This window comes from Helicoverpa armigera, chromosome 24 (genome assembly GCF_030705265.1).
Source record: "Helicoverpa armigera isolate CAAS_96S chromosome 24, ASM3070526v1, whole genome shotgun sequence".
Lineage (NCBI taxonomy): Eukaryota > Metazoa > Arthropoda > Insecta > Lepidoptera > Noctuidae > Helicoverpa > Helicoverpa armigera.
In genome coordinates, this window is record NC_087143.1 from 7031113 (window position 1) to 7053204 (window position 22092).

General features: G+C 37.0%; 1 protein-coding gene across 1 annotated transcript in view; it reads left to right on the plus strand.

Annotated features, from left to right (window-relative positions):
* LOC110371176 (cell adhesion molecule Dscam1) overlaps positions 1-22092 on the plus strand; it is an 82277-nt gene that overhangs the window by 48925 nt on the left and 11260 nt on the right. The window contains exons 3-16 of the mRNA XM_064040999.1: positions 11396-11481; positions 11934-12025; positions 12407-12558; positions 12787-12877; positions 13046-13427; positions 13668-13803; positions 13992-14111; positions 14459-14635; positions 14999-15143; positions 15465-15613; positions 16173-16344; positions 16859-16998; positions 17219-17368; positions 17738-17828. Of these exons, the coding sequence (XP_063897069.1) occupies positions 11396-11481; positions 11934-12025; positions 12407-12558; positions 12787-12877; positions 13046-13427; positions 13668-13803; positions 13992-14111; positions 14459-14635; positions 14999-15143; positions 15465-15613; positions 16173-16344; positions 16859-16998; positions 17219-17368; positions 17738-17828 (2083 nt within the window). The remainder of the gene's footprint in view (positions 1-11395; positions 11482-11933; positions 12026-12406; positions 12559-12786; positions 12878-13045; positions 13428-13667; positions 13804-13991; positions 14112-14458; positions 14636-14998; positions 15144-15464; positions 15614-16172; positions 16345-16858; positions 16999-17218; positions 17369-17737; positions 17829-22092) is intronic.

The following is a 22092-nucleotide window of genomic DNA, read 5'->3' on the forward strand; positions in this document are numbered from 1 at the left end:
CTGACACATACCACTTGTGATCAAGTTCCTATATAGGTACAAAAAAATACCGATTATTTAAATAGAAGGAAAACTCTTTAGTATTCAGAAAACGTAATCTATTCAGATACAAATCCCGCGTCCGTGCGAGCTGAGCATGACCGATTATGTGTTAATCGACCTTTATAATTCACGGGGTTTTGCAAATACCCCTTTTAGGCAACACGGATATACAAAAGGGATTTTTTATTTAAGGGAAGAATATGTATCGGGTGTTTACATAATTAGAAAACGCACTAGACATTGAAATTTCACGAAGCGCCGCTTTTCAATAGTCTGATAATTTTCGTACAAGGAAGCGTTTAGACCAAACGAAACACCTAGAGCTAGATAAAGCATATTGTTTCTTGATGTCTCTGAGGACTTAATATTTTCTTTCGTTTGATGTAACTGCACCGACAGGAATATAAAAGGTGGCACATATTTTATTAACAAAATGTGTAATTTATTTATTCAGAAATGAACTCTAACAAATGATACACATGAAGTACATGCATTATACCACAAAGTTAAATCAACCTAGTCATATATTGATATACCTAATATGTATTCGTCCTATACTATTTTTTTGTGAAAATATTAAAAAATCATGTCAAATAAATTTTGGAGTTTTATAACAACAATAATGCACGTGATAGTGAAAACAAAATCAAGTTCCAGATAAAGCCCTCTTTTAAATATTTATATAAATAACCCATTTATTTAAAGTATACACTCCATTTTTTCAGATAGTATCAGGGAACTCAATATTCATTATTTCAGCTCAGTGAATTGTCAAAACGCTGAAAATATGGACTCTGACGGACCAACTTATGTTGAACCCTGTTTGTATATAGCTGGAACTTAGTGAGAGGTCAACTTATACTGGATAAAAAAATCTGAATACCTGTATCGGATAAGGCTGTAGTTTTTATATTCGTATTTAGGCCTATATTTTTTTCTTTGATAGTAATTAATAAAGAAAAAAGTTCTCATTAATTAAAGATTTAAGGAGTGGTGGATGTAGCTTTTAAGCTTATAATAATGTACAATATGTACATCTATACTTTAATGGATTAATTCTATTATGTAAGTGAGTTTTTTTGTTAGTTACACTTTCATGATAACGGCTGAACCGATTTTAATGGACACAGAGTTATTTCTTCTAACGGATATAGGCTATTTTTTAATCCGTTTTTTTATTTATTTATTGGAGTATTATAATCTGATTATTTTAAGTACGCAGACGGAGTCGCAACCAAAACGAAGTATTTCAAACAAACAATGCTAAAACCATACTCTCTACATACACTCGAGTACAAAAAATAGTAATCCCCCATATATCGGGGTGATTCATATCGCAGTATATTCCGAACATCCTGTATAGCTTGCAAACACAATATTCTCATATTTATGCGTCCGCCTGTACGTCGTGTGCAATCGGTTGAGAACCTATGAGCTTTGACATTTCTGTGCGGCCACTAAATAATGAAAAAAACTGGAGTTATCTGGAGTATAAGATACTTAGAATCTATGAAGTAGATTGTGGAAGATATCTATCACTCTTGGGAAGGTGCATTATCTTCGAGTAGCATGGGCCTTATTTTATCCGGGTATGAGTATTGGTTCCCACGGAACTCTGGATAAACCGCTGGAAAACCGCTAGTTTGTTGTAACTGAGATTGCTATTTGTGTCTGTCCTTTTGTCTGTCGTATTAGCAACTCTTATAGAGATGAACTGACTTGTATAGGGTTTTTTTTTATTTGAACTTAGCTTGCAAACACAATATTCTCATATTTATGCGTCCGCCTGTACGTCGTGTGCAATCGGTTGAGAACCTATGAGCTTTGACATTCCTGTGAGGCCACTAAATAATACAAAAAACTGGAGATTTATATAAACTCTTTTGCAAAAAAAACGGGCACCTATGCGAAATCTTAGTTTTAAGGACTTTACGTGTATTTCAAAGGGTTTTAATGACTGTAGTATGTTTCTAACATCAAAAGAGTTAGTCGAGCATGCGTGAGAGTGTATTCTAAATTTGAATTTTGTACAATTGCTAAGAAATTGGTTAAACCTTGTTTTAGACTAATTGCTGGCAGAAAGTTCGTCGGTGTTTTGAAAAGTTTTTGAAGTGATTTTCAGGAAAATGATAATGCAGTTTTAATTAATGATTAATGTACTTTTTGTTAGATCAAAACATTTTTGAAAAACTATGCGTATTTGACAAAATTTTCACCTGCTCTAAATGGACTATACTGATGATTGATGGCAATGTTAAGAGTTTCGGTATTTCAGTATAAAGCGTTCTATTGTTTAGATATTGTACCCACGTGTTTTAAAATATCGCTTTTTCATAAATAAACACTATTAAGAAGAGTATCAGGACCTTTGGCTGCGACAAAACCAATTTAAAGTAAGCAGTGCCGATCACAACCCGTCTCCTATCGGACTTTGACACTTAAAAAATACCAAATTTTGGGATAAATGTTAAAATTAACCACATGAAAAATGATGAGGAGGGTTAAAGCTATCTGAAAAGTCAAATTATTGCCTCGTTGAAGCTCTCGATAACTCCATAGGTATCGGGTTACTAAACGTCGATTTAGCTGAAAGGGAGTCAAGAATTCAAAATTATTGGCCAAACGTATGATTCTTAAGAAATTAGCAGATAGCCAATTATTGTTATGATTTAAGCAGGAAAGTGCTGCAGATGCCTGAAGATCTCGGTGTAGGCAAGTTTATTTAATAAAATGTCCGTGGGATGAAAACACGCTATTTGAACGCTCAGACTCATAGATCTTCAGAGGTCTACGGAGTTTCCCAAGAGACCAGGTTGTTTAAAAATCAGTAATTACGAGACCTTAAGACCTCGTGCTCACAGTCTATGCGCTATTTTCTGTATTTTGTAGAATTTCAAGACTTTTAAAAATGTCAAAGTCCGATAGGAGACGAGTTGTGATGGGCACTGCTTACTTTAAATTGGTTTTGTCGTAGCTCAAAGTACTGATACTCTTCTAAATTGTGTTTATTTATGTAAAAGCGATATTTTAAAACACGTGGGTACAATATCCAAACAATAGAACGCTTTACACTAAAATACCGAAACTCTTAACATTGCCATCAATCATCAGTATAGCCCATTTAGAGCAGGTGAAAATTTTGTCAAATACGCATAGTTTTTCAAAAATGTTTTGATCTAACAAAAAGTACATTAATCATTAATTAAAACTGCATTATCATTTTCCTGAAAATCACTTCAAAAACTTTTCAAAACACCGACGAACTTTCTGCCAGCAATTAGTCTAAAACAAGGTTTAACCACTTTCTTAGCAATTGTACAAAATTCAAATTTAGAATACACTCTCACGCATGCTCGACTAACTCTTTTGATGTTAGAAACACACTACAGTCATTAAAACCCTTTGAAATACACGTAAAGTCCTTAAAACTAAGATTTCGCATAGGTGCCCGTTTTTTTTGCAAAAGAGTGTATATCTAAGTATAGGATGGCTGGAAGTGGATTCTGGAATAGTTCGAGGGTCAAATAGTAGTTATCATTTTTTTACCACTTTTTTTAAAATAAAGGACTATTTCTCAAATGTAAATATGAGCCTTGATGGCTTATCATTTTTAACGTATTTTTTTTTACTCCTCGGAGACTCTATTCAACTTTTTTTTTGTTAATAAAAATTCCAAAAAAAAAAAAAAACATTTTATTTTTGAACCAACTTCCGCCAGTGCACTTAAGTAAGTGCAAATAAAACATCTTCCTCAAATGATGGTTTATCTGACACTGACTAACACACACAAAGATTTTTTTCTATTCAGAACAGGTGCCTAATAGAACATTAACGCGTTCAATAAAACAAACAAACTCTTCAGCCAAATAAAACCACCCTTTTCATGGCCCCACAAGTCCTTTTGTCAAACGCAAAGAAAAAACACGTACAGTTTCAATCCTCATATTACATCTGACATATGCCTATATTTACATGATGGGTAAGAGATTCAATGGATACGCCAAGAAAATTGGATATTCATCAGAGCGGATCAGGAGCATTTTTATTTATTTATCGCTCAACTGGAAATATTGGGTGGGATTTTTGTTACTGCGATTTTGGTGATTTTGTGTTTGTTTTAGCTGCTATTTTTGAACTTAAGTTATTTTTGGAGTTTTTGTTACAATGAGAACAGATTAAAAATATGAACTAGAACCTCGTAATAAATTATGCTAATAATATTGTATCTTTCACGTTATTACTTACCTACCACATTGCATCCTCGCACGACGTAACTCATATGCAAAAAATAAATTAAGAATTTAACAAATTAGAAAAGAATTTGTCAATATCAGAATAGACTCTTTAAAATATAATCCTATTTTTTTAATCAGTTAAGGTATCTAAGCAAAATAATAATAAAAAGTATTTGTTATTTTCCAATTATTATTATTACTAGCCTATAATGTCCCACTGCTGGGCAGAGGCTTCCTCATCTCGCTTCCACACTTCTCGAACTGTCGATGGAGTCCACCAGTCTCGGCGGTAGGTGTCTAGTTCATCACGCCATCTCTTCCAAAGTTTGAAAAAATCTGATTCTTGAATCTCATTACTAAATCATGTCTTTACAAGCCAAAATCATACCACAAGATTGACCAACCAAAAAATTCTAAAACGCTACCCACAAACCTTTCAAACCCATCATTATTTAATACCATAGCGAACAAAACCAAGTGAATTACACAGCTCATGGGGGCGTCGGAGCGAGCCCCATGAATCATTACGGTTATACGTAAAACAAAACAAACGACCATCTACCGACCGACAACAAAAGGCGTTTCAATAAATTGAGCTGTGTGTTACACCGAAGTGTATCAAGGTGATAGAATCATGTGTCTAGCTTTTTTCCAACTATATGTGGGTATGTTTCCAGTTTAAGCAGCTATTGAGTATGGGTCGACTTCTAGTCGAACCAGAGTTTTACCTGGGTTTTACATGGACCATGTTTTTTACATGTAACCAACCCAGTAACTTGAGCAACCTGATACTGTTACCCATTGATGAGGCTAGTTGTCAGACTGGCTTCTGACCTTCTCAACTCTGATGGGCAATCTGGTCAAACTGATGGTATCATTGGGGTATCATTGGATGGCTGTCATTTGTAAATCTTTGGTAGTCGCTATGTGTAGTCAGAAACCACTCGTACCAAGAGTTATCGGGATGACCGAGTAACTGGTTTGAAAAGGTCAGATTCGTAAATGCTCCATGCAAAATACTCAGCTGCATAGAGTATAGAGCACTACTTGTAAACCGACTGAAAAGCAATCCCAACATAGTTAGAATAACCCATTTTTTGTTTGCCGCTGAATTACATTGAAAACTGGATGAACATTTTCAATGATGATAATATCTTCCAAAATTCCGATACCAAAAAAATCTCAGATACGGTGTAACAACCGGCCACTCACAATCGGTGACGCGAAGTAAAGCCCTCTCCACACGGCCGGTGTCACAGCCAGATTATTTATTGCCATTATTTATCTCCGCAAGCCGACTCAAATGTCGGAATTGAGTGCGACGAACGTGTGTACCCCACCTAACTCCGTATAGTTTGTGCAATGAGTTTTGTGCTGAATAGGTCCTTTTCTTTTTTTGGGGGGTAAAGAGGTTTTATATGTGGTGGTGAGAGGCTGTTTTGGTTTGTATATATTATAATAACTGAATTCTACAGCGTGTATCTCCTAGTGTGTGAAGGATCTAGTTTTTGTGTGCTTCAACAAAAAACTTTAAATCTTCATTTTTAGTTTTTACAAACCCTGAACCTAATTAGTGTAAGTATTTTATAATTAAACTAAAAACCTTATAACTATTTACCTACCTTTGAAGAACATAAAATTGATTCAAAATCTCATCTAAACAAGCATTATTTTGAAACCTTAATACAACGCCTTAAACAAGCAAAATCGATAAAACCACAAACAGCCAGACCCCTACAAAATTCAAATATCGAAAATTCATAGCAAACACCTGGATTTTCGATTCCTAGAACCGACACGTCTATTTCCGACAGACGCATCATGGCATATAAGCCAGCGCTTAACTGAGACCGCAACATGGAGAATTAAATGACTACAGAGGTGCACCTGCGGTATTGTTCGAAAGAGTTACCGCGGCCCTGGTAAATGAAGGGCCTAAGAAGGAACATGATGGGTTTTAGTCAGTAAGAATCTGAGATTTCCTTACGCTGCTAAATCACAGCGGAAGGGGTCATTTGATGGATTTTTGATGATTTTCCACAAAAAAAGGTGCTATAACGGAAAATCTCCTAAGAAAGTAGCGCGCCAAAACGCGGGTGTGCGGGGGACGTGGAACGTTAATGTCTCCACTTTTATATGCTCTCTCGTAACTGATAGTAATGCTTTAACAGGGTTCTCAATTGTTCTAGCTTTAAGCCAAATGTAACTCCTGAAAAAAATGTGGAAAGAAATGAATATGAGTATAGTTCTGGTCATATCTACCGTACATTTTTGACCCACAAGAGGGCGTTTGACCTACCTGCATTATGGCATATGGCATCTCTGCTCATTTCCCTACTCCATGACCGCTTAGCCGTCAGACCGCAAACTTCAATTATCGTAAACGATTCGCATCTACCTGAAGTATGACGTCACTAAATGCTAATGGCTGACCAGGATATGGTATCGGAAAATTTATCGGTTTTTCCGTCTAAGCGTGTTTTAGTTTTGTGTTGGTAGATGTTGAGAGTGGAGATTGTATCAAAGTGGAAAGATCTTGGCTAAGTGAGGAGCTTAAATTGTGGCAAAGTGAAGAACAAATAGCTAAGGGGTAGGAGCTCGTAACAGCCCCATGGGTAAATGGATAAAGTTAAGGAACGTTTGGTGAGATCAGTCTCTGGATGGGTGACCTAGAATTTTGTTAAATGCGTAAAGTATTGCGTACGAGACGTAGTTTAAAATGCGTGGAAAAGCTACTCTCTAGACTTACATGATACAGATATTTTTTTTTTTGTTTGCACTCTAAACCCTTCACAACTACTGAAGCGGTTTGAAAAATTATTTCACTGTTTGAAAGCTTCACTCTTCCCGAGTAACATAAGCTATATTTTATCACGATACGGACAGTAGTTCCCACGCGACGCGGGTGATACCGCGAAAAAACAGCTCTATTAAAAGACAAATTACAAAAGTAACTTTTACATTTTCCCACCTAAGTCCTCCATAAAATTATAGTATAGATAGTTCAACTCAGATTTGCGCGCGGCCCTATGTGTGCGTCGGCTTGTAAATATACAACTTTCATTCGTGTGACAGTGACGTCGTCCGAGCATGACGTGTTCTTATCACTTTTTGTTATGGGTACAGTCGTTTACGAAAAATGTCTAGTTCTTCACGGAGAAAATGTTTTAAGGAGTCAGGTAGCGTTTCAAAAAAATGAAACAACATTCAAAGCTTTTTACTATTACATTTTTCAGTTTATCATTATTTTCTCATACGGCTTTTCAAATTGACATTGACAGTATCTAAGAAATAAATGAAGTGAAATATCTAAGATGAATTAAATACTCCTTACATATTTTCTAGCTCGGGGTACGAGGACAATAAATAAATGTGTGGACTAAGAATGTAAAAAGACCTATAATTTAGTATAATAATGGAAACAAAATGTGTGGGGAATTTAAAAAATTTTTATTCCTTCGCATAATGTCGACTAAAATAAGACGGAAATAATGAAACTCATTAATGAACGTTTAAGTCAAATTGATGAAGGGATGTTGGGTAATACTTGTCGACATGTACAAAAGAAAAAAGAAGAATACTATAGACATTTTGACATGGAGTCAGAATTTATAATTAACATTGGTAAAAGTAGCGAATCCGAAAATTCATCATTTGATTTTTCAAGTAGCGATACAGAATCATTATAAATAAATAAACTAAATTACGTAATAACTGTACTTTAAACAGCCATATACAACCCCTAAATAACTGTATTTGTACCCGACTGTACCTCTTGTCACGCACACAAAGTCACTGTATATGTACAAGGGTTACCCACACATAGGGCCGCGCGCACGACTGAGTTGAACTTACTATAACACGCTATGTGTATAACCACTATGAATTTAGGCAATTAAACTGCCATCAATTGACAGTGCTCGCACGTCAAAGGCTTCAGGCATCTCATATTGCAAGCACTTATGAGTAGACAGCCTGATAGCTGTAGGTAGTAGTGACATGGAGAACAAAATGACTAGCGGAGGTGTCATAACGGACCGGGGCTGTGGGATTGTTCGAAAAAGTTACCGCGGCCCTGGTACATAAAAGGCTTACGTAGGAAGAGTCTGATACTCCCTCACCGCTGCTAACCCATAGCGGGAGGAGTCATTTGATGATTTCCCATAAGAAAAACCTTGCCATAGCGGTAAATCGCTTAAGAAAGTAGCGCACCAAAATGTGGGGGAGCGAGGAACGAGGAACGTTACTGTCTTCGCCCTTATACGCCTTCTTTGGACCCGACCATTGAATTTTTTGTAATTCCAAAAATCGTTGACAGATGTCTTAAAGAACCCTAACGTCTCGTTAGTTCACTCGTAACTGATCGTTTTGGTTTCGCCCGCCGTACGAATTTGACCTAGAAGAAGGCGCCTTACCTACCAGCATTAAAGCATCTCCACTCTTTCCCTACTCCGTGTACGGTAATAACTAATTGACGTAGTCAGTTAATAATTGAGTCGCTGTCATTGCTTGTGGCTAAGTCAAAGCCGCGGTCGATCGTTCATAAGGTTAAGCAACGCGTGGCGCGGTCGATGCATAGATGGGTGATGAGTTCTTCTGAGTTTTGGAAGGAACGATAAATCAAATTAGTAGGTCCCGGCTGTCATTTGAATATACTCGTATTTGGCAGTCGCAGAAAGTCTGACGACCAGTATGTTAGTACCAAGGAGTATGGGGTTGGCCAGGAAACTGGGTAGAGGAGGTCAGATAATACTGATAAGGAAAGAGCCCTTAAAAAATATAAAAACAATATTTTTCGAAACTACCGGAAATCTTTTCATACTATACAATTTTATATTAATATTTCACAGAAATATAGTTGAAAACCAGAATCCTCGAAGTTGCAATTCTAATTACTAAAATGGAAATGAATTGAAAATAAAAAATAAAATGGAAAATGAAAACATTTCATTTCTCGTTCATGAATAGAGTTTACTAGGTCAGTGACAGGAAATCCTGCTGTATGACAACTTTTATTACTACCATGGACAATTTCAATGTTTATTCTTTTATTTGTTTTATGATAATACTATGTGTTTACCGCGGTTCCATCCATGTCCTGAGGGAACTACTTCCCGTATATACAAAATTCAAATAAAAAATACGTACATGCGAATTAACACCCTCACTCTTTTTTGGAAAGACGGTTAAAATGCTAGGGAACGTACAAACACATATGCAAACACTCCACACACAAACTGCAGATCAGATTTTAATAAAATTCGGCAAATATGTAGCATAAACATGAGAATAAAATATAAGCTACATTCTATCCAAATGCAGATATTAGTTCCAACAGAAAACGGTGAAACCGATGGTAGAAGCCAGTTGAAAATAATAGTTAAACTATCTTCTATACCTAGGATAGACAGGTAAATACTAAATCTAAATCTACCCTCGTTTCTAGCTGTAGGCAATAAGCTCAGACTGATTAGTCGAAGACACATTTGCTGCCAATTAATGATCCCGGAAACTATATTTAGTTACACTTGAGGTGCAAATTATTGGGTCGACGGTGAAGATAAAATTTTGTCATAGAACTTTATGGTTTATTTTAATGAATTTTGAAACTTCGTTTATTGATGAAATTCAAAATAGCCTGAAAATAATATTTACAGATTCAAATAAAAAAACTTAATACTTTTTTTCTTCCTATTTAATGTATCGTTGGTAAAGCAATTGCTTATTATTCAAAATAAAAATATAGATCCTCATGAAATCGTGTATTTTTTTATAGTTTGAATAGATGAATAAATAAATAAATAAAATCCCTCACCTTCATCCGAAGCTGAATTTTAATTTTAATATGGCTTTGATCTATTAAATTGCTCCATTATAACTGTCCCAATATGTCTGTCCCGCAGTGTACTCACTAGCTAGACGAGAGCATCTAATCAACGTTTTACGCCCATCGTGTATATCAGTGCCATATTGATGACGTAACTGTTGCCTAGCAACCACTCAACTAGTACCAATTTATGAAAGTTAACTACTTTTCTTAAGTTGATTTGAAGTTAACGATTCAAATTGGAAACTAACGTTACCAAACAAAAAATATATTATTTGCACTTTTTGTTTGATATTTACTTGATTTTAAAGTTTTTAAATATATTTTTAATTCCCATTTATACAAATACATACCTATTACAAATTAAATCTATATATTTCAAAAATAAACTTTTATTTTTGTACTTTAATTTAATTGCACCATTATAACTGCCTCAATATTTCTATCCTACAGTGTACTCACTAGCTAGACGAGAGCATCTAATCAACGTTTTACGCCCATCGTGTATATCAGTGCCATATTGATGACGTAACTGTTGCCTAGCAACGAGCAAACTAGTGCCAATTTATGAAAATTAGAGAGTTTGTGATGTTAATATACATAGCTTTATGAAGTTTGTGATCTTATGACTTTGCACTGAATTTTATGGATATAATGTACCGACAATAATGTACTGAAAATGGGATTATATTTTTGAAAATTAAAAAAAAAATACGTGTGGTACTCGGGGACTGCCGCGGTAAAGCTATTGCATAAATACTTATACACCTATATACTTTCTCACAAACAGCTGATTATGTATTCGTCCGATTTCGGAGCAGCTCGTCTCGATTCGGGCGAGTTCCGTAAAGTCGTACAATACGTCTAATCGCACGACACACAGCGCCGTGTCGAAGACTGCCGAACTGACACGACGTTAGACGATGCACGGCCTTCAAGCCACACCTCCGTGCCCGTCGGAGTGGGGAGCGTGAGGTTTTTTCGTTACGGAATTTCTGGATTTGGTCCCCGCGCTCAAGGCCTGCGATAGAAGCTATGCAATAGCTTAAAAACTTTTAAATTTGGTACACATTTTTTAAGCTGAGCTTCTTAATTCCAATGTCTTTATAGATAACTTTATTTTACTACTTCTCAAAATAGCTATTTCCTTAATAAAAAATCTTATGAAAAGGACAGTTAATAAGATAATGTTTTATGTTTATTATGTCCAACGAGTTCCTGATGTAGATACAACACGTTTCAGTCAATTTAAGAGGCAATTTTTAATATTTATATTCTCTGTCTATTTCAGGTCTGGATAGAAGAAAAAGACTAGCAGACATGCGGGTTGTCATCACACAACATTTTACTGAAAGAACTGTCACTCCGGGTGGTGATGTGAGTATTCTGTTTTGCCATTAACCAAGAATAGAATAGAGTATGCTGTTATATTTTATTTGGTAAAAAAAAATATCATCATCATCAGCTTTTCAGTCTTCCGCTGCTTAAGATACCTTGCCTATTGATTTTATAAAAAGACTGGTTCGAAATGGCCTGCGTTCAGCGCGACTTTAGACAGATTTTCTGACCACCTCGTTTGTGAAAACGCAAAAATAACTTCATCAAATCTTTCTTACTCATTCGAGGTATAATTTGGTAAATGATTTGGTTTTGATTTGATTTTAGTAACTACTGCACTGATTTGAAAAATGCTCTCAGTTTTAGATAGCGCATTAGTAAAGTAGGGAACCGCTTATGGAAGATACTACTACCCTACTTTCACAAGTTCATAATTTCAAAAAGCCAGAACATTTTCATGAATTAATTTAGAATTATTTTATACTTTTCAGATAAGCATGCAATGTGCAGCAACCGGAGATCGACCTCCTCAGTTCGTGTGGGAGAGAGACGGCATCGTCGTGTCTAGTAACACGGATCCTAGGTAAGATGACACTGAAGTAGATTGGTCCTTTAAGATGAGATGTGTTATTTGTATAACCCAAAACAAATGTTCTTTAAACTTCAGTTTCTCTTTTTTTATTTTCCTAGTGCAATGAAGGACAGTGTTAATAACTATGCTTGGGCAATACCGACTGTTTATTTCAGACTTTAAAGTTAACTGGAAGACGTCAAGACGTTTTCCATCACGATTACTTTTTTCGTCCAAGATAATACAAGCCCGAACTCACACTTATTTGAGAGGAAGATGCTTTACCACTACCATTTGGGCAAAAACTAATCCAGTTATAAATAATCTCAGGGTGCAACTATGACCACAAAAATACTTATAACTTCTAATCTTCTCGTGCTCTTCTATCCACAGATACGCACTAGGCCAAGTGATGACATCAGATAACTCAGTGGTCACGCAGCTGAACATCACCAGAGTGAGAGTGGAAGACGGAGGACTGTACTCCTGCACCGCCAGGGAGGGAGACCATGTGGCTTCCCATGAGAACAGGCTTGACGTTTATGGTAGGTTGACTACAGAAGATAGTACTAATATTAATACTAATATTAATAGCTTCCTTAAAACTAGCCTTAAAATACTGGAGAATCTTCGGCAACCTTCGTTGCAGCAATGATATAGGCTGAAATTTAATAACCTGTAACTTAGTACGCAGTTTGATATAAAATTTCGGTTATTCACTTTTCATAAAATGTTGCATTTCTTATTGCTTGAACACATCTCCTTTTTTCCAGGTCCACCATATATCAGGTCTTTGCCACCAGTCAAAGTACAAAGTGGAGAATCAGTTAATCTAAGGTGCCCATTTTATGGATATCCTATAAGGTAACCAACGTTTTGTTCCTCATTCTTACTAATATATTTTCATTTCATAGACAGCGGTGAGATGGCAATGTAAAAATAAAAACAAGACCAAAAACTTTATATTTCTACTGTAGCACTAATTGCTAAATACCCATAGAGTTCTTAAAAAAATATCTTCATTAATTCCAGCAAAATCGACTGGGAATACCAAGGCAAGTTGCTAACATCAAACGCCATCTTCCAATCCCGCTACAAGAGATCCCACCAAAAACGAAAATCCAGACGCAACGCCCCAAGCGTGAACATCAATGGAATTCTTTCTATACCAGAAATATCCAAGGAATCCAACGGAGCTATTTACACTTGCATAGTCACCAGTCCTTCGGGAGAAATGGCCAGAAGGGCTTTTGAAATACAGGTCATAGAAGCACCGGTACTAGATGATCTGCTACTAGGGACGAATTTGCAGGAAGGGCAGATTGTGAATATATATTGTAATGTAAAGACTGGGGATCTGCCGATTCATTTTGAGTGGTTGAAAGATGGTAAACGGATTTCTAGTGGGTTGAAGGTAGGGAGACAATTTTGTTAATAATGGACATGAGTAAAGTGGATAGGTTTGAAGAAGTAGAAGTAGTCCAAAGTATCGATAAAGGTTTTGCTGTTCATTATGAAATTAATATTCTTCTTTTGGTCTTGGATCAAAACCTCAAACAGCAATATCAATAAAAGATATTAAATAAAGATAAGTTCCTTTTACCCGAAAGAGTGTGAATTAGCAACATTTTTTAATTAAATTTTCACATTTCAGGTGGTAGAAAGAAACTCAGAGCTCTTCAGTGCATTAGTCATCAAGAAAGTATCATTAGAACATTGTGGGACCTATACATGCGTTGCCTCCAACCATGTGGCGAAAGTCAACAGATCTACAGAACTGTATATAAAAGGTAACAGAGAAAAAAAGACAAGTAATAAGAATATAATATGCATAAGTAGAGTCCATTACAAGGGCGCAAGTGTGAAAGAGAATGAAGATTTCGCAAAAAGAATACAGTCTTTTGTAATTCAAATGTAAGATCTAGGAGAGTTCCAGCAATATTCTTAAGACATAACCATATTTGATGTTTAATTCCAGTGGCTCCAAAATGGCTGGATGAGCCGAACAACTCTTCACTTCTCCTCGGCAGAAGAGGTACAGTGTCATGCAGTGCCAGCGGCTACCCGCAGCCTCAAGTGCATTGGATGAAGAAAGATGGTAATTATGAAGTTATTAACGTTCAAACTCTTAAATATGTGATGAAATTACTTGTAATGAAAAGTCAGAAAAGAATTTTAATTTTAAATCACTTCAAAAAAAGTATTCAGGACATAAAAACTAGTAAGTTTTTCTACTCTTCTTCGACACCGTTCCATCTGACATCATCTCATAAAGTAACACTCTTTGCAAACATATCGATTTTCACACACTCATCCATCGTTTCTTTGGTCGTCCTCTTCCACTTTATCCATCCAACACCTTCTTCAGAACATAATCCCCTATTTTAGAATATTCTAGATAAGGCCATGAAGACAACTCACGATTATTTTTGATCCTGATTCCAGCTCTCCTCGGCACCTGGCAGCCAGTTCTCGAGCTGGCCGGTGGTGGGATCCTCAGTCTGCCTAACGGGACCCTCATTATTGAGGAGGTGTCCCTCACGGATGAAGGGTTGTACTCCTGCAATGTGGAGAATGGAGTTGGGCAGCCTTTGAGCAAGACTGTTTGGATGAGTGTTAATAGTGAGTATCTTTTTATCCTTACTAAAATTTTTAAGCTGAGTTTATTTTTTTCAAGCAATTTTCATAGGAACAACTGGACGGATTTGATTGTTTCAGTGTTAGCCCATAGCTCTTTTACAGAAGAAGGCTACTTGGTGCGTAAATATGCAGCCTTCTATCTATACCCACCATTTTTAAGGTGAAATCTTCTTAAGCGGTGCTGCGCACAGTTTACGATAGCGGAAAATGATTAACCTGTGGCAAGTCACGTGACCGACAAACTATTGAATTTTCGGTGCAATCCTTTAGTCTAGGTTTTCCATTTTCTGAACAAATTTACTTTTTTTGATATGTATACTTATTTAAATTTTACGAATATTTCAGAACCAGTCCACTTTGAAGCATCATCAACAAACGTGACGTCACGACTGGGTCACCCAGTGACGTTGGAATGTCGCCCACTGGGTGACGAACCTATCAGGGTCACCTGGACTCATGATGGCAATAATTTAGATTTTATTAATCAAAGGTTAGTATGAAATACATTAAATAAACTATTGTTTAGTAAAATACATTCAAAAAAGCAATTAACATCAAAACTTATAAAATGTTAGAAAAAATATGTAGTGTTAACTCCGGGAGACAATAAATCGAACTACGATTCGATTCTACGATCGATATACTTTCATGCACGCAACTAACTTGAAAGTCAATTAAAGAACTTCGCTTTTAAGGCAAAAAAAGTGTTTACCTTCAAAATGTCAGCCAATCATGATAAAAACTATGGACCGTCAGATTTAGTCAGCAGTTTGTTTGTTCAATTGGTAAAGATAGAATTTTCTCCTTCCAGAGCAAAGATATCGGAAACAAAAACAGCCCTTGGAGTAGTCAGCACTATCAACCTTCAGTATTCAGAAACTGCTGATGCTGGTCTATATCAATGCAGAGCTACCAACCCATATGGAACTGCCAGTTTTGGAGTACATCTAACTATTTTAGGTAAGTTCATCATCTACATCTCCCGAGCCTTTTCACAACTATGTTGGGGTCTGCTTCCAGTCTAACTAGATGCAGCTGAGTTCCAGAGCTTTATAAGCGACTGCCTATCTGACCTCCGCAAACCAGTTACCCGGGCTTTTTAGAAAGCCACATGGTCTCTTTTGTTACCCGTAACTGTTAAATGACCAAATCAATTTGGTAAGATTTGCAAGATACAGCCTTTTCAAATTGCCGAATTTTCCTATAAGGCTTTCCACGCAACACCGCTCTTTAGGGTGCTTCTACACAGTGCAAGTAGCTTGCACATATTGAGGCAGGTTTGACACATCCTAAAAACGTGCGGATCTAGCGACTCGAGCATGTACCAAAGCGAGATACCCACCCGCGTGCTAATGCGCATGTTAATTTGCTCCAGCTACATGCACTGTTTAGCAGTACGCTTATGTACGGGCGCTGTCGATTGGTTTTCCCGATCGGAAAATCCCGATAACCCAACTCAAATCATTCAAAAATGAACACTATCCTCTCTACATCTAACCAACCAATCACGCGCTTGCAGAGCCCCCCACTCCGCCTTCAGACTTGCGCGTTGAAACAGTGCGGTCGCGCACCGCCGCAGTGTCGTGGCGAGACACGTTGAGAGCGCACGCCCGACATTATACGCTGCAGTACTCGCATTTACATTATAGCGATGCGGTTTGGGAACATGCTACTACTATGAATGTTACGAGGTAAGCTGAGTTTTTTGTCTCACTTAAGATAAAGAATGCCGTCATCTAGAGTTAATCATTCATATATTTTATTAGCAAATGTAATGATACATAAATCTGAGTACCTACCTACGATCTATCGATTCCCTCCGTATCACTTAAAAGTTCAATAAGGAAGGAAAAGATTAAATTTTCTGCCTATTTTTTATATGGGTATTAAGGAAAAATCTGGAAACTCATAATAGCGGTGATAAGATAAATTCAACATAAGGTCATGATCATCTTTATAATCTTGGTTCCATTTTCTCTAAAATAAGGATGAAATTCAGAAATGAAATTTGATATTTAAAGATACACATGTTAGACATCTGACAGCGACAGCACATGCTGTTGCCACTTCGATCCAAAACGGTTTCCTCTGCCTAAATACACATACAAACTAGAATTGCAGCAGCAAAAATCCAAACATACCTTTATATACCTACTATCTACCTATGCTGAGTATTTAATTAAGTAAATAACTTATATATTTCAGAAAAGAACAAGAACTCCGTCAAACAGTGGAACTCCAGAACCTTCGACCAGCCACGCCGTATGCCGTCCGCGTTGCTACGGGCAACCAAGTCGGCGTCTCGCTCTATACAGCACCAGTACACTTTACTACACATGAAGAAGGTATTAATGTTATTCTATTTATATAAAACTGAAGAGTTAGTTTATTTGCTTGAACGCGCTTATCTCAACAACCCCTCAATAATAATTTTAGTGTTATTTCTCACAATTCTAACCTCCTCCCCCCTCAGGGAGTTCCCTTTCGTAGAGTAATTTAGACCAAAATTGAACGAGAACCAGTCAAAACATTTATAACTTCTAAATAACCCTCAAAATATTCCAGCTCCATCATCAGCCCCAGTGAACGTGCAAGTGGAACAAACAGAGAACCCCGGCGAGTTGTACGTGTCCTGGTCTGCGCCGCTACAGGACGCGCACAACGGAGTCATAGTGGGGTACCACGTGAAGGCCGTCGCTCAGAGCGTTGGCGCTGGTAGGTTTAAATTTTGTTTTCTTACTAAGGCGTCCATAGTCAATTTGCTCATAAGGAGATCAGTCTATAGTGCACAAGCTTTTGCGCAGACACACTACAGGAATACTCACTATTCCTTCGCTCTCATAGCCTGATGGGATAGTAATCCGACACGACCGGAGAGAGATCAGGTGCAGAACCAACATTTAAGTGCTCTCCGATGTACGGGTGTATCAATCACCAACTTTCAGACTATGGACTTAAAACCCACATAGCGTCGATGTTAAGAATTAAAAGAACAATTAGAAAGAAGAAATTTAGACAGATCCTGTATTTCAAACTTTTGAAAAACCATAAACATTAATATAATATTGACTATAGATCATTAAGTTTCAGAGGAAGCTGATACACGGACCATAAAAGTGTCACAACTGTCAGGCAAACAAGAAACTTTGTTGAGTGGACTTATGAAGAACACCAGGTAAATTGAAAAGTATTTATAGCATACCATTTTTAAAGTAGAACTTTATAAAAAGTGTTGCTATTTGAAAACTAAGATCGCTGTCATCATAATGCTTAGCCCTTTTGCACCTACGTTAGCGGATGCAGCTAAGTATTAATAGGTACTTTATAATGGAGCGACTTTTTATCTCCACACCTCTACAACTCAGTTGCCCGGGGCAACCCAAGTGTTCGTTAAGATTGCCAAGGCTTTCTAAATGACAGCCAGGTGCCTTCTGAAACATGGAGGAATTCGTCATGACAAGATGGTCACCACGGACAGCCCCAAACTATTATTTTACACTTATTATCGCTGAATTCATCTTCAGTATTTTATTTATATTTTGTGAAGGGTATGGCCAAAGAAAACAGCTATTGGGATTATCTTATTTTATTCTTGAGAGAGCACACAACACAATTTACACAATGACAAAACGTCCGTCATGCTAGATAACCTCACAGAGAACGTTTACATAATCCAACCAAAAGATGGCGCTGCTCGCGTCCTTCGCATTTCGTAACACCTCCCCTCGAAGTCGTGAGCAGTGCTAATATAATATACAATTTTATAATTAAATTCATTCACCAGCAAACATACCTAAATTACGTACACATTCAAGATGCTTTGATCCATTCAAACCTTTGGTCAACACATCAGCAGGCATTTTATCAGTACTCATATATTTTAGTTCAATCACACCTTGTTCACATTTATCCCGAATGAAATGATGCCGCACATCAATGTGCTTAGTGCGAGGATGAAAGTTCTTGCTCTGAGCAAGTTTGATCGCACCCTGATTATCGTTAAAAAGTGTCACACACTCACACTGCACGCCAATTCTATTTAGTATCTCACGCAAATACATCGCTTCTTTCGTGCATTCTGATATAGCCAAATATTCTGCTTCGGTACTAGACAAAGCAATAGTTCGTTGCTTCCTCGCTTCCCAGCTAACTGGAGCGCCTGCAAGAATAAATGCAAAACCTGAATAAGACCTACGATCAACTGTGTTTCCTGCCCAGTCTGCATCTACTACACCAAACAGAGGCAAGCCTGTTCTTTCATAAACAAGTCCATAATTTGACGTACCTTTCAAATATCTCAATACACGCTTAGCAGCCTTCCAATGCGCAATATCATAGTTTGTATTAAATTGACTTAAATAATTAACAGCGTATGCAACGTCTGGCCTCGTTGACACTGCTAAATGCATTAAAGCTCCTATCAAATTCTGATAAGGATAATCTCTCATAACATCATTATTAATACACTCAGGCTTCTCCAATCTCACATTCACATCTATAGGCGTAATTGCAGCTTTACACTCACTCATACCAAAGCGTTCTAACACTTTATCAATATAAGATTTTTGATTTAAATACACTCTACTTTCATCATCACGGCTAAACTCAATACCTAAACAACTAGATATCTTACCCATATCTTTCATCTCAAATTCACTTCCTAACTGCTTCTTTACATGTTCCATCCATGCATTATCGTTAGTTGCTAAAATCATATCATCGACATATATACCAATTATCATTATTCGTTCACCCTTACGTGCAACAAATACACAAGGTTCTTGTGGCAAAGATTCAAAACCAATATCAATAAAAAATCCCGATAACCTTTTATACCATTGTAAACCAGATTGTCGCAAGCCATACAAAGATTTCTTTAGCAAACACACACTATCCTCACATTCATGAATCATTTCATACCAACGTTTAGCCGTCTGTAGTATATCTGTGTCTGTTACTATATTCTTCTGTGAACCAATCTCTTCTTTGGCAATAATTCTCTTTAGAGTGTTGCTTAACTCTTCTGGAATCTCCATATATACCTCCTCATCTAGGTAACCGTTTAGGTATGCTGTGACTACATCCATTTGATGGATTTTCAAACCCATTTCAGCTGCCAAAGCAGCTATAATTCTTATTGATGAGGATCTCACAACGGGCGAAGAAATCTCATGGAAATCCTCCCCTGGCCGTTGTGAGCATCCTTTTGCGACGAGGCGCACCTTCTTTCCAGTACTCTTGGTGGTAAAAACAAATCTGCTACCGATTACCTTGCGTTGTTTCGGTCTTTTTACAATTTCCCAGGTTTTATTTTTGATTTGGGACAAATATTCGTTTTCCATGGCAGATCTCCACAAATGCACATCACTTCCTTTTTGTATATCTTTCCACGTTACTTGTTCTACTGTTGCTATTCCAGCACTCAACCATTCATCTGATTCCTTATCCGTCTCCTCTACTGTATGGTATTCTTTCCGTGGTCTACCCGCTTGACCAGTACGTATCATGCGAGGTCTTCCTCTTCCTCTTTTAGGTTCTATTAAGTGTTCCCATGATATAGTAGACTTTACCGAACGTGGTGGACTTTTATCGTCATCTTTTTCAGATTCATCACTTTTATCATATGAACTTCCTGGAGTAGCATCATTTTTCCTATTTTCAAATGTTTCCTTCCTTTTATTGTTCGTATTCAATTCTATTTGCACTTCTTCTTCATCAATACCTTCTTCTTCGTCAAGGATTTCTTTGTATTCATGTCTGAATGCTGTCTCATTCATGAATTTCACATCTCTAGTTATAATAATTTTCTTGGTTGTAGGATCATGTATCCTATATGCTTTGGACTGTATGTCATAGCCCACAAATATTCCTAGCTTCGAACGTGAGTCAAACTTTCCTTTAGGTTTTCCCTTTTCTTTATAATATACCTTCGAACCGAACACGTGCATGTATATTACCGTAGGTTTCTTTCCTTTCCATAGTGTAAACGGTATCTCACCATTTAAGGCTGTGGTTGGGCATCTATTTCTTATGTAATTGGCGGTATTTATAGCTTCAGCCCAAAATGCGGGAGGGCTTCCAGCTTGTCGCATCATGCACCGTGCCATTTCAACCAATGTCCTATTCTTTCTTTCGGCTACACCATTCTGTTGAGGTGTATATGGTGCCGTCAACCTTCTCCTTATGCCAGCATTCTGTAAATAGTCATTAAATTCATTATTCACATACTCCCTACCATTGTCGGACTGAAGGTTTTTTATTTTCTTCCCTGTTAAGTTCTCAGCATAGGCTTTATAAATTTTAAACACGCTAAATACATCACTCTTATTCGCAATGAAATAAACTTCGCACCATCTCGACTTATCGTCAATAAATGTGACAAAATATCTTTTACCGCTGTATGATTTATGATTCATAGGGCCACAAACATCACTATGAACAATTTCTAGTAGTTCTGTGGTGCTGCTTTCTCTTTTCTTAGGAAAAGGTGTGCAAGTTTGCTTCTCGCTAATACAAACCTCACATTGAGATAACTTTTCGCCATCCTTAAATGTTATTCCATGTACTAACCCATTGTTTACCATACTTTTAAGGTCTCGTTCATTTAGGTGCCCGAGCCTTTGATGCCACATGTCCATTGAATTATTCACGGTTTCAATATTACACACATAATTATCACTCATCCGAACATGATACAGATTTCCTATTCTATCTGCACGCATATGAATTTTGTTATTTTCGTCAACGACAATTGCGTCATTTTTTCTAAACCGAACTTCAAAACCATGATCTGTCATGATAGCAACTGACATTAAGTTCGTTCTTAAATCAGGAACATAAAATACTTTTTCAATATTTATTTTTCGTTCTTCACTGCCAGTATCCACGGAGAGCTTAACCTTTCCGGTACCTGTAATTTGAGTTCTTTCGCTATTTGCTAAGTTTAGCTCTGAATTTACTTCTGTAAAATCTTGTATAAATTTTCTCTCATTACACATATGAGCCGTGCATCCACTGTCAATGCACCAAATAGCATTATTTTTTCTTCCCAATAAAGCCTCTTCGGTCAATAAAGTTGTTGATTCTCTTTCGTCTCCTCTATTTTCTATATTCTGTGCACTCTGTCTATGTTTTATAAACTTGGTTTTGGTTCTGCAGTCTTTTGCGAGGTGTCCACGACGCCCGCAACGATGACAATCTACACTTGATACAGTATTATTTCTCTGACTATGAGTGTGGGTTGTTTGTTCATTGTTCTTCACATTGAAACGTCTATAATTTTTGTTGATGCGTTTTACGAACATAGCTCCCTCATCAGTCGTAGTCTTTGATTTACGAGCCTCATAGTCTTCAATAATTTTAACCTTTAGGGTTTCTGTAGACGGTAAATCATCTCGTGATTCCATTGCTGTTCTGAACATGGCGAATGAATCGGGTAG